At 54.3% G+C, this 13721-nt stretch overlaps 1 protein-coding gene across 1 annotated transcript in view; it reads right to left on the reverse strand.

Annotated features, from left to right (window-relative positions):
- Positions 1 to 13454, reverse strand: part of STK32B (serine/threonine kinase 32B) — a 202480-nt gene extending 189026 nt beyond the window's left edge. The window contains exon 1 of the mRNA XM_004617418.2: positions 13285 to 13454. Within this exon, the coding sequence (XP_004617475.1) occupies positions 13285 to 13336 (52 nt within the window). The 5' untranslated portion in view covers positions 13337 to 13454. The remainder of the gene's footprint in view (positions 1 to 13284) is intronic.
- Positions 13455 to 13721: the final 267 nt, after the last annotated feature.

Genomic DNA, 13721 nt, shown 5'->3' on the forward strand with positions numbered 1-13721 from the left:
CGGCCAGTAGCCCTGCAAACGGAAAGCGTGTCTGGTAGCCAGCACTGCCCCAGGCATCAGCAGTCCCTGCAGCTCTGCGCTCTGGTCCGCCCACCCCCAGGGCGGGCACAGGGCGTCTCCAGAGTCCCACAGGCGGGGTGTGTGAGCAGCAACACCCATGCGTCTCGGGGCTGGGTGAGCACCCCTCCAGTGCCCCACGGCCCTGAACGCACCCTGCGTGACACGAGGATTCCCGGGTCTCGGCTCGAGCCTGGGCAAGCGAGAGCTGTTCTGGTTGGAGTGACAGGAGCAAGAGGGCGGCAGGGGGGACAAAGCAGCGGGAATCCCATGGCAGAGCAGCGAGTGACTGCCAGCCACCAGCCCTTGGTGTGTGCCAGACACAGAGACCTCCAGCCAGTCCACAAAAAAGAGTTACTGCTGCCTCGTACAAGTCCGGGCTGGAGCGATAGCACAGCGGTTGGGCGTTCGCCTTTCAAGCGGCCGACCCGAGTTCGATTCCTCCACCCCTCTTGGAGAGCCCGGCAAGCTACCGAGAGTACGGAGCCCGCGTGGCAGAGCCTGGCAAGCTACCCATGTGTGTTGGATATGCCAAACACAGTAACAATAAGTCTCTCAATGAGAGACGTTACTGGTGCCCACTCAACAAATCGATGAGCAACGGGATGACAGTGACAGTACAAGTCCTAGATCCTACAGCAGCACTCCTGTAAGTCCTGATGTATAAATACTGCTACTGTAAACAACGGTCTTTATCCCCGCCTTATCAGTTCACAAAACAGTTCTCCAGGGCACATGGGTAAAGGGGTTGGAAGCCACTCCAAAGGTAGCATCTAAAAAATCAGTTCGGTTGGCAGTGAGAAGTTTGTCTATAGGGTATAGGCTGAGCCTTGAAAGCCAAGAGCTTTCAGCATGAGAAACCGTCGGTATGTGGTAGAAATCACATTCCACATATCTCAAATCAACACGCTCTCTCTGAGACACCATCCCCTTTGAACAGAAATCTGTTTCAAAATCCAACATGATGTTCTCATCCCTCACAAACAGGCTGACGAATCCAGATGGGGAGCAGGTGTACCTTCCCCATAAATCAGCTGAAGACTGAAGCAACAAACAAACAACAATCAAAAAAAATCAAATTCTCAACTTGCAAATCAGAGTCTGGTCTTGTAAGTTTACTTTCTAGCTAAGAAGGAAAGGAATCATGGCAAGTTTTGTTTGTCTCCTCACCCGTCATGCCAGAGACATTCAAGGGAACTCCTGAGATCATAAACAGAATAAATAGTAAACAGAATTCCTGAGAGGTGCTGACCCTCCATCTTAGACCATGGAGACCCAAAAAGGTTTGTCATTTTCTGTAAGTCATAAGTCCACTGTAAATCACTTCCAAGTGAAAAACCACCACAATCAGGATTCCAGGAACAGCAGGAAGGGGTTTCCTTCAATTCTCCTGAAGGAGTGATTACAGTCTGCAGAGCATGATTCTAAGAAACTGTGGAAACTCATTAAATAGGACATGCTGTGACTTTTCAGTTTTGCTTTAAACATGTGCTCCAAAATAATTACTTTTTTTGGTTTGTTTTGGAGTCACCGCTGGCAGTGTTCAGGGTGACTCTTGTTCTCTGCGGTCAGGAATCGCTCTGTGGTGGTGCCTTGGGGGCCAGATGGGACGCCGGGGATCAAACCCAGATGAGCTGCATGCAAGGCAAGTGCCCTATCTGCTGCGCTATCTCTCCAGACCCTCCCCCCAAATAATTACATTTTAAGTAGAATTTCTAAACAGCATCTGCTATGACATAACTTTGTCGATGGAGATTAGCCGCAGTCCCTGTGAGATGAGCCACACAGGTGATTTCCGCAGGATCAAGGAGCTAGACAAGGGGGTGTGCTGTGGTTCCCGCACAGAAGTGTCCAGTGGTGAAAGCGACCCTCCACACAGTGGACAGGCACTGCAGGCATTCACCCCCTCCTTTCCGACGGAGTCTTAGAACCCTGACCTTCCCGGCCTCTCATTTCTGCCCTGTCCGTCTGCAACTCACACGACCGTCCTGAGCGAAACCGCTCACCTCACTCCCCAGGTGAAAGCACCATCTCCTGGTCAGGGTTTACCTCGCGGGCCTGTGGAGCTCAGTGCCCGGGGGTGGGGGGGGGGGCGGCGCCTGGCCCAGCGTGGAGGTCCAGGCCTTTGGACCGTCGTTCTGGGAGGAAGCTCAGCGGAGACGGAGGTGTGAGGCGAGCACTCGGCACTCGGCTCCCCTACTCATAACACACGCCACGCTGTGCTGTGTGCGTGGACTCAGCCCCGCCCCTCAGGTGTTGGCCTTCTGGTGGAGCCAGGAGAGTGAGCCAGGTCTACACCGGGGTAACGGGCCACACATCTCTTCCCGCCAGAACTAACTCGCTTTCAGCACGCCGCTGCTCCGAGAGAGGGCAGGGGTGAGGAAGCGTCTCGGTGGTCTCTGTGCGTGGCTTCCGCGGGCCACCAGCCAGCCACACGCAGTGACACTGCAGGGCCGGAAACAGGGCCCCCTGCTCCCGCGCTCCCCACCTGTTCTTGGCCCCAGCAAGCTGACTTTGGAGAGCACTGGCTGATGTCAGGAGATGAAAGTGTCACCAGTCCACTCTGCTCCACGGCTCTGCTGCGTGCAAGCAGAGGGCAGGTGTCTGGACGTGCTCTGCTGGGGGGATATAAGCGTCCGCTCCGTGCACACGTGCCGAACACTCCGATGGCTCCGTTATATTTTGGTTTGTGGGCCACAACTGCGGCGCTCAGGGGCTTCTCCCAGCTCAGGTGCTCGGCAGACCCCGTGGTGCTGGGAACAGAACTGGGCCTCCTACTGTCAGGAGGAGTATTCTACCTCCAGCCCCTCCCTGGCCTCCCGCTGGGTTTAGAGCTGCACTGCACAGTGCTGACAGGAGGGGCCGGCCCCTCTTCCTTGGTGCAGAGAGCTGCGAAGAGACAGGCAGAAGGTAACAAAGGGTCAAGGGCGGGGGCCTTGGACGCGTCGGTGGTGTGGAGTGTGGCAGACGGACCTACCCAGCCCACAGAGCCAATGACACTGCAAGCATGCATACTCAGTAATAGTTGCTGCAGACTCAAAGTACAATAACTAAACTTAGAAATGCACCTCAAAAAAAAAAAAGAAAGAAAGAAAACACAGGGGCTGGAGTGATAGCACAGTGGGTAGGGTGTTTGCCTTGCATGCAAACGACCCAAGTTCGATTCCCAGCATCCCATATGGTCCCCCGAGCACCACCAGGAGTAATTCCTGAGTGCAGAGCCAGGAGTAACCCCTGAGCATCGCCGGGTGTGACCCAAAAATCCCAAGAAAAAGAAAAAGAAATGCACCTCATAAGCTCATAAGGGGCTGGGCTGGGGTGTGGGAGGGAGCCGGGAGGCATTGATGAAGGGAAATCGATAGTGGTGGGACTGGTGTTAGAACATACATGCCTGAAACTACATGAACAGCTTTGTCAATCACAGTGCCTACATTTTTTTAAAGACTTTTTTTAAAGAACCACCCCACGGAGAAGGCCGCAGTGGAGAACACAACTATTAACACTGTCGCACTGTTCACTGATTTGCTCGAGTGGGCACCAGTAACGTCTCCATTGTGAGACTTGTTGTTACTGTTTTTGGCATATCGAATTTTAAAATAGAAAAAATATTACAGACAATAGGGGCCTGGTGAAAAGACCAAATATCTATGCAACTTGAGTCTGATAATGTGAGGAGAAAGAGAAAATGACACAAGTGATATAAAAATTCCTCCTAAACCACCAAAGCTACCAGCACACAAGCTCAAGAGGCATGAAGAGAAGCGGAAAGTGGCTTCTTTCCGCACGGGGGCTCCATACTGCCCAGTACCTGAAAACCATCATGTAAGCTTGGACTCAGCTAGTTAATAGAAACATGCACACTGAAGGGGGAAAACTAGTACCAATGCTGTCTTTCAAGAGAAACAATGAAATCCAAGTCTAAAATGGGGACAATAGGACCATATGTTCAAAATACTGAAGGGAAATACATAGAATACAAATTCTATGATGGCATAGAATCTGATGCCAACAAAATTATTGACAATTGAGATGGAGAATAAGTCCTTTCCAGACTATTGGAGGGGGAAATGTGTCACAATAGCACTGTAGCACTGTTATCCCATTGTTCATCGATTTGCTTGAGCAGACACCAGTAACGTCTCCATTGTGAGACTTGTTACTGTTTTTGGCATATCAAATATGCCACGGGTAGCTTGTCAGGCTCTGCTGTGCGGGCAGGATACTCTCAGTAGCTTGCTGAGCTCTCCGAGAGGGACGAAGGAATTGAACCCGGGTCAGCCGCATGCAAGGCAAATGCCCTACCCGTTGTGCTATCACTCCAGTCACAATAGGCATATGCAAAAGGTCACACTAAAGGAAGTGTGTTAGGTAGAATGAAATGACTATTATGAGGAGGAAGAGCAAAAATGTGAGGAACCAGTGACCAAACTTCCATCCCAAAACCTAAGGAATGAGCAGTAAGTTAAAGCGAGAAGGACTCAGGAGAGTGAAATGAGAATGCCAGTGAGCCAGAAGATCACAGGGTCAAAAGCTATTTTTTTATTTAAAATATCGAAAAAAAAAACTCTTAAGCAAGATGAATCAATCAAAATAAAGGATAAAAAACAAGTTTTTAAAATCAGAAGGCAAAGAAGCATCACTACAGACCCCAGGGACACTAGAAACTAAAAGGTGTAGAGAGATAGTCCGGTGAAGAAGAAGCCTCCCTTGCCTGCAGCTGACCCGGCTCAACCCCCAAAACCACACGTGGCTCCCCAAGCACTACCAGGAATATCCCTGAGGATAAAGTCAGAAGTCAGCCTTTAACATGCAGAGTGTGGCTTAAAAACAAGCAAGACACACTAAGAGAATATAGTATGAACAACTGTGTGCCAGTGCATTTGAAAGTGAGAAGGAACGACTCCATGCCAACTCTCTCAGAGAACTGCAAGAAATGGTATACTTCCAAATTCCTTTCATGAGACCACTATATACTTGATACAAAAACCTAATAAAAACATTAAGCGTGGGAAAAACAAAGAGTGTACTCTTTTTTGCTTTTCTTTGGATGACATGCTTAATTCAATAAAATGCAAGTTTATTATTACTTCTAATGTTTGGGAGGATTCATCTATGAAGACTTGACTTCTTTAGAGCAAAGCATTTATTATAGATTCAACTCTTTCACAGACAGCAGATTATTCTTGTATTAAAATCCTCCGTTATTTTTGGTAAGTTAGTTTTCAAAGTATTTTATCCAAGTTGCAAATGCACTGGCACCATTCTTCTAACATCCTTTTAGGAAAAACAAAATATTAGCAAATCCAATCCAATAATATGACATTCTTGATCCTAATCCAAGAATGAAAAGTTGATTTAACATATTTAAATCTTTCTAAAATAAAATTCTTCACCTAATTTGGAAAAGGAGCAAAACCACAAATCCACTCAATCGATGTGGAGAAAGCATTTACATAAATTCAGTTCTCGCAGATAACTGGAATTTGCAATAAATTGGGAAGACGGAAACTACTTTAGGGTGACAAGGAACAGCAACGTTCATAGAACAATGAACCGTGAAACAGTGGAGGCTTTCTGCTGCACAGACTGTTGGGCTAAAGTAACACTCGTCCTTCACAACAGTGACTTCAGAGAAAAGAATTTAATCTCAGAGGCACTGGTGTGACCTCCACCCCACCCCACTTTGCTCGGTATTCTCTCAGGCTGAAGTCAGATGCATCACTTGGTTATCCAGAGAGAGAGGAAGAAGAATCTATGAATCTTTTTATATATGATTTTCATTGAAGCCAGACTGCATACACCACTAAGTATTCAGGGATGCAGCTTTACAAATCAGTGTATATACAGGCCCTTTTAAGTTCACAGCTGAAAGTCCAATTCCATCCCTCATGTATATTGATGCCTTTTAGTCGCTCTATCTCCCCTTTCCCTCCAACGGTTCTCAAATTCTCTCTCTAATCAGTAGCCACATTGGTTGAAGCAGGCACACCGTCCTAACTGCCCTCGAAGGGGAAGGAGGACACTTTTGTGCACACACAGAGGTCAGTAGGCAAGAACAGGGCCTGGGTACAGAGTGGTGATTCCCAGGTTTCTATTCACGCTTCACAGATGGAGGCCTCTGGGAAGCCAAACAGAGACACAAAGCCTCGGAGGGTAAGAATCTCCCGGCGAGGTTCTGCAGACCCACAGCGTGGGGCCCGGCTGTGGCTCGGGGGGGAGCGCCTGCCCTGTAGGTGAGGCCTGGGTGCGGGCGGTATGTGAATTAACCCCCTTGCAACCCCCTCCACCAGGGTTCTACTGGGTTGCAGCACTGCCTGCATGATCCCTGGCACCACAAACATCTTCTCAACAAACCCCAGTGCAGCAGGACAAGGCAGAGGGGTGGGGCAGGGTCTGAGAGACGGGGCTGCGGGGCTGACATTGGCCTCCGCTCCCGCTGTCACGGGCTGAGAGCGTGACCTCACCGGGGAAGTCCGATCTTCTCTGGGGAACTTCGGAGCTGCCAGGTCCCTTCCAGAATCCCAAACTCTCTCTCCCCAGAGCCGTCTGAATCCCCTTTCAGTGTGGGACCCAAGCCCCTGCTCTGCAGACACGGGGCCCCTCTGCCTGCAACTGCTCCCAGCCCAGCTGTGAACATCTGAGCGGGCGAAGGGCAGAGTGCTCCTTCTATTGCTCTCGGCAAAATCCCTGGGCTGAGTGCCTCACGCCAGCCCCTGAAAATCCCGAACCTTTTTCTCAAGGGATGTTCAAACACTCAAGACTCAACATACACCTTGCGGCCACCTTAACTTCCTCCTCAGCCCAACTCATCCGGGAGCACCATCGCCCCATTCCGCGCCTTGGGGCTCGAGGAGAGGCTCTGCCTTCTCTCTCACTGGAGAGAAAGGTGCGATCTTGAGGGACAGAGCGCAGGAGGCATCGCGACAGGTGGCTGTTTCTTGGAAACTCCTTGGGGTTCTCCACAAACCAGGACTGGGCAATACAGAGCCATGACCGAGTCTGTCCGTGCCAGGCTTGTGAGGGACAGGCCAGGAGCAGGGAGGCGATTCGAGACCCCAAGCCAGGGCAGCCCCCACAAGCTTTCCAGGGAGCAGGTCTGTGGGGCTGCCTGTTCCTCAGTCTCTTCTGTACCTCAGAGGAAGGGAAGGGACTGGCTCCCCTGTACAGGCACTTTCCCAGAAATGCCTCCAGACTGTGAACTAAGCTACGGCCCCTTGCCGCCCCAGAAGGGGAAAGGTTTTTTCTCTCTCAGCCTTTCCTTTCCCCGGCGGTTTGGCGACTGCCATCTTATAGGGCCCACTAAAAAGAGGTACAAGCTTGCAGTGACGGGACGCGCGGGAAATCTCTGGATAGGGGGCGTTACTGGTGCCGCTCTCTGCCCAGACGAGATACCAAGTGACCACACACCAATGGCTCCTCCACTCCTGAACACCCATGATCCCTGAGGCCAACTAACTACTTTTGGCACCCAACGTCTTCTTGCAGAAATGCCTCTGGACTGTGAACTAAGCTACGGCCCCATGCCACCCTGGGAGGGGAAAGGTTTTTCTCTCTCAGTCTTTCCTTTCCCCGGTGGCGGCGTGGTGACCACCAACTTATAAGGCCCAATACAGAGGGGCACAAGCTTGCAGTGATGCGACTTCTAGCAGAAATTTATCTGGAATTAATTACTAAAATAGAAGAAATTTAAAACTGCGCAGCTGCTGTTGCGGCCGCATGACCTTATATGCTCTTCATTCTCAGCAATGGAAAACAAATGATCAAATGATGCCTTTTTGGCAGGTCTGATTGTTGGGGGAAAATTCCAAACAATAATAGTGAGTTTTCTGTTGAAATATTGAATGTAATCAAAGTACAGAGAGATTAAAGTGAAAATCATCAGCCACACAGGCGGAGGGTGGGTGGGAGGGGGGTATACTGGGGTTCTTGGTGGTGGAACATGTGCACTGGTGAAGGGATGGGTGTTTGGTCATTGTATGACTGAGACTTAAACCTGAAAGCTTCGTAACTTTTCACAGGGTGATTCAATAAAAACTAAAAAATAATAAAAAAGAGGCACTTCCCTCCATGCCACACATTGTTGCCAGATGCCTTCAGGGGCTCCATTTGGCTCTTGAGGATACACAGGTGAGAGAACTTATCGCCGGCATCAAACGAGTGACTAAGAGTTACCGAAGGTTCCCGGCTGTGTGTGGAGCTCAAGCAGAGACGCTCCCCCGATCCAGCCCCTTTGCTGGCCTCCAACACTCCCCACAAAGCCCATCACTCGCGCCTGTAGTTCCAGTCGCACATGGTGCAGCCGACCCAAAGGCAGTGCGTGGTCCCGTGGGGTGAACGTGTCTCGCCTTCCCTGGTCACAGCAACTGGTCGAGACCAGCCTGAAACTGCACCAAAACCCATCAGAACCAGCCCTGAGACACTTGGGGCAACGGCTGTGAAAAAACACACACACACTTTTCCCTCTTCACGACGGGGAATAAGCCGGCAGGAGCCACGGCAGGAAGAGCGTCTGCGGCCCAGAGGTGAGCAGAGCAGGCAGGGAGGGAGCGTGCGGCGGCAGACAAGGAGATGCACACCGCCTCCGTCCTACCTCTTCCTCCACCCTCCCTCGCTTCCACCTTCCTTCCAGCTGTCCTTCCTTCATTCATCCATCCATGCATCCTTCCTCTTCCCTCTGTCCTTCCTTCCATCATCCTCCCTTCGTCCCATTCATCCATCTTCCCTCCCTTCCACAGATCCATCCATTCTCCACCCTCCATTCATCCAACCAGAAAGCATGTGCCGTCCGTGCCCAGCTGCTCTGGGATGTGAAGGCGCCGTAGTGAATGAATCATACTGCATCTTTCCGAAGAGCTCAGCCTGGGAACCTTCTCTCAGGAGCTTGTGGACGGAGGCAGAGAGACTGCTAGAGAAAGGTGGCAGAGGGGGCTGCTGGCTCTGGTTCTTTCACTTGCTGCTTGGTGAGAGACAGTGTCAGGGGGCATCTGAGCAAAGCGTTGATGTGCTCCACGCCCATCTTAGTGGGATCTCTGGCTACTGCATCACAGAAGGGAGTCAGAGGAAAGGTAAGAGACCAGGAAGCACCCACTAAATCTTCTAGGCCAGGGGTGTAACATGGCTCGGACTGGAGGAGTGGAGATGGGGAGAGAGGGCCCGAGCCAGTGAGTTCCCTTCAAAGGAAACTCACTGGCTCTGGTCAGGGTCACTGGAACTCACAGAAGCTTCTCTCCTAGGCCCTCTCCCACCCAATCAGAGACCACCCGGTTATGAGGTGATTATATCCATCCCCCGATGTGGACACTTTCATCGGACCCCTTCGGAAACACAATTCGCCATATCCGGGAGTCTGTGTTTAGCCCCTTACCCCCAACAGACTCCCTCCTTCTATTTCATTTCAAGTATTCATTTAAAAGAGGCGAAAACTGCATAAAATTCGGAGGCAATTTATTTATAAAGCTGGAGACCGAAACAGCCTAACCGCCACACAATTAAGAAGATTACTTAAGTAAATTATTGTAGCTCCACTGGATGGAGTATTACAACCCACTACAATATTAATTTTAAAGACACTGCAGCCGCAAGAAACAACTGAGACCAGGGCAGAAGGGCAGCGGCAGAAGCTGGCTTCTCTGCGGGGGGCGCGGGGGGGGGTGCGGGGGCGGGGGTACTGGGCATCAGAACACCAGGCTCGGGAAGGACGATGAGGCGGGTAAGAGCAAAACCCTTGACAGCATTGTTGGCCTGAAACCTTGACAGCATTGTCAGCCTGAATCTGAGCAGATCATTGTGTTCTGATTCCCAGAACACGCATAGGCCTGGGTTCCCAGAATGTGGCTGCTCGGAGCGCTTCCTGGAGAGGCCTCCGAAGGACTTGTCACCGGCCACCAAGGCTGCGGGTAGCTGTCATTCTCCGCTATTGACTCTGCCCTCGGCTGCCCTGGGCCCCGCTCCCACTCGGCTGGCCCGAGTTCCCGCATATCTGGATGTTGGGGTCCTCCTCCACCCTGGCCCCAGCTCCTCCCCATGCAGGCCCTGGTGCCCGGAGAGAGGTTCCTTCCGTCCCCTCCTGAGACGCAGGCTGCGGGCAATGTGGCTGAGCTGTCCCCGCAGCACCAGGGACTTGGGGCTCTGGTTAATATTACCTGGACACAGTTAAATTTTTGCCAGGGGAATGTAGGTGGTCACGGTACAGTTATGTCCTGGCAAACTCTCAGCTCTGGTTCAACCGTTTCTAGCCAGAAATGGCCGGGCAGACGCCGCCTCTCCTGCTGCACACTCTGATCCAGGGGGCGCCGGTGGTCACGGCACCATGTCACTGCTCAAACTCTTTCTGCAACTCCACAGCACCCATAAGGTCAAGGCCAAGTGCATGCCCACTGGGCCCGCACAGGACGCCTGGCACTCGGGGTCATGTCCTGCCCCCTTCAGCAGCACGGCCACCCCGCAGGTCTACACTTGCCTCCAATCTCTCCAATCAGCCGGGATCAGCCTGTATCATCTGGCTTTGCATGTTCTGTTCCCTCCCTCTGAAACACCCTTCCCTTCTCTACCAACCCCTCCTGGCCCGGAACTCAAGCCAACGAAGAAGTCTTCTCCTGTTTCAGGTCAGAGGCCCTGCCCACTCCAGGACTCCACAGCCCTGCATCCACTGCCAGTCTGCTCCAAGTGACCTGGGAGTCGGGCCTTTGCCCACACTGTCGCTGCACTCCTGGCATCCAGCAGAGCTGTGCGCACAGGAAAGTGGACCCATTAAAGCCAGGTGGCAGCAACGGTACCTTGGTTGCACGGAGAACTAAGTGAACAACACGCGGGCAAAGTGAGACAAGTTAATGTTTCACCAGCGGAGGCAGGAGCAATGTGGGCGTCAAACCCCCACCTCAACATTCCAAGGGGCCCACACAGTATCCAGCCTCGGGGCCTGGGCTGCTCTGGGAATGAGGAAATGCAGGAGGAAAAGCAGAACATCTGCGGCAGCAGCCAGGACAGTTTCACTGTCCCAGCACCAAGCCCGTTCCCCAGGGCAACTCACAGAGACTGTTACGATGGGGCAGACTTCTCGGCAAAGAAAGAAGAAAGAACAGCCGAGAAAACCGTCTGGAACCAGAAAATCACCTTTGACCAGACGAGAACCATAAGCCCCTAAAATCGGGGTGAGGCATAATTCCGTCTCTTCTAGGCGCCCATCAAAGGCTCCTGCTTGGCGCTGGCAGATGCTCCCACAAACTAGAGGCTTCATGGGGATGACTGGGCTGAGGAGGCCGGAGGGGCAGGGCTGACGCTCCTGTGAGACCCCAGAGGCTCTTCCCGAAGGCCAGGGAGCTAGTTCAAAAGAGGACAGCGGGGAGGTGGCTGGCAGCAGGCCAGGAAGGGCCTCCCGGGCAACGGCCCCGCTGGTGGTCCACCTCCAGCCTGCTGCCTTCAGAACAGGAGGAAAACTGGAGTCTGTTTTCCCCCCTACTCCGGCCCTCACACCCCTGTGATGTGAACCCTGTGGTGTGAAACTTTGGAAGCCTGAGCAGATGGACAGAGCCCACACCCCCAGACAGACAGGAAACAGAGCAGATCCCCCCTCTCTGTGTTGAAGTGTGTCTTCGGGGGGCAGAAGGATGAGTGCTCCCCAGGGGACGGGGCTGGCCTCCCAGCACTCCGGGACACCCCCAAAGGCTGACTGCAGGCCCATGGTCACTTGGGCTTCCGTGGAGAAGCTCAGGGTCTAACTCGGAATCATCTGGAGCTGTTTGGCCACGGAGTGACTCTTCCTGACAGCCTTTGCCCTGTCCACTCCTGACCCTCCCCTCCTGCTTCAACTCCAGGCTAAAGGACCAGGAAGGGCTCAAGCTCCAGGTGACCCCAGGTTCCAGCCCAGGAACCTACTTCTGCACTGGCCCTGCTCATTGCTCTTGTCTCCAAGAGTGGTCACTGGTGATCCACAACAGGTGAAGAAGCCCTTTAGGAACAGGTGCCAAGGACCACACTCCGCCCCCATTGGCCGTTTTCAGTGTCTGTAGGTTTAGCGGGGACAAGGGTTGATTGGTTTTGCTTTTGGTTTGGAGGTCGTCACACCTGGCAATGCTCAGGGCTTGCTCCTGACTCCGTGCTCAGGGATCGTTCCTGGAGGGGTTTATGCAGTGCCAGGGACAGAGCTGGGGCTGGCCACATGCAAGGCAAGTGGCTTATAGTCTGTGCTATCCCTGCATTCAGGGTCCTGTGGCTTATAGTCTGTGCTATCCCTGCATTCAGGGTCCTGTGGCTTATAGTCTGTGCTATCCCTGCATTCAGGGTCCTGTGGGGAGGGGACTTGGGGGTGGTTTGTCCCAAGCACGTGGCTATCTCCACACCCCTGGTGGTTCTAGAAACTCTGATCTATGCCCCGGTGTGCGCCCTTGCTGAAAAGCACAGCCTCAAAGCGGGCTCTGCCATTCAGGACAGTGGCCAGAACACATCTCTTCCTGCATCACCAGATGGGGACAGCAGATGACCCATGTCAGGGCTGCAGGAGGGGACCGAGAGCCCGACCCAGAGCCAGCTGTGTGCGAGTGGGCCTTCACTGCAGCGCACTGGGACCCGAAGGCTGACCTCCAGCCCCCGAGGTGACTGCCGCAGGCCATGACGAGGGCGCGCTAACATCTACCGGGAAGGCTGGGGCACAACGCTTTCCGGGTCCTTTGGCAGAGCAGGAGCGACCCTGACTCCCCGCTGAGGGACCCCACATTTCAGAGCGGCCCCGCCCATTGCCCTCGCACACACGGGGGAGTGGGGCTCTGCGCTGTGCAGACAATAGCGCTCCTCGACCTGCAGGACAAAGACCCCCAGTTCTGTCCTTAGAAGGGGTGTGGCAGGGCCGGCTGCTCTCTGGGAGACTCCGAGTTGTGTGAAGAAAGTTTGCCAGGCTGTCCTGGGCATCTGCGGGGAGTGACCGGACTGGACAGCAACGGCACTACCGTGGACAGCGCACACGCGCGCGCGTGCACGCACACACTCCCTCACACACGCGCGCGCGCACACACACGGGGCGCGAGCCGGCCCGGGGATCCCCGGCTTCCTGGGGTCCCCAGCAGCACTGCCCTCGCCTGGGAAGGCGTTGGCCCCGCCCTTCCCTGCTCCCAGGTGAGGGCTGCGGGCGCGACTCTCGGGGAGCCCCCAGGAGCCCCGGCGCGCGGAGCTGCGCGACCCCCGGAACCCCGCGCCCAGCCCGGCCCGGCCCGCGGGACGCCCGCGCCCGCTTACCTTCCTCGTTCTCGTCGAACACGGGGGGCTTGTGGGAGTGGCTCCCGCCCATATTCCGCCGCTGCTGCACCGCTACATGCCCGGCGCGGGGTGCGGGGCCGAGCGCCGCGCAGGGGCGGGTCCGCGCCCGCCGCGCCCCGCGAACCCCGCAGCTCCCCGAGCCCGGCCGGCTGCGGCGGGCGGGAGGCGCCGGGAGGAGGACGAGGAGGAAGGGGAGGGGAGAAGCGGGGAGGAGGGGGAGGAGGCGGAGAGCGAGCGCAGGGGGATGTGCGAGGGTCGCGCCGAGGAGGCGGCGCCGGGGGAGGGCGGGGGGAGGGGCGCGGGCACCCCCGATTCACGCACGGGCACCAGGCGGCTCCGTGCGCACCGACTGCGCGCCAGGCCTCTCCACGGGGCGTTCTCGGCGGGTCCCGGCACCAGAGGGGTTCCCGCTCCCA

This window comes from Sorex araneus, chromosome 5 (genome assembly GCF_027595985.1).
Source record: "Sorex araneus isolate mSorAra2 chromosome 5, mSorAra2.pri, whole genome shotgun sequence".
NCBI lineage: Eukaryota > Metazoa > Chordata > Mammalia > Eulipotyphla > Soricidae > Sorex > Sorex araneus.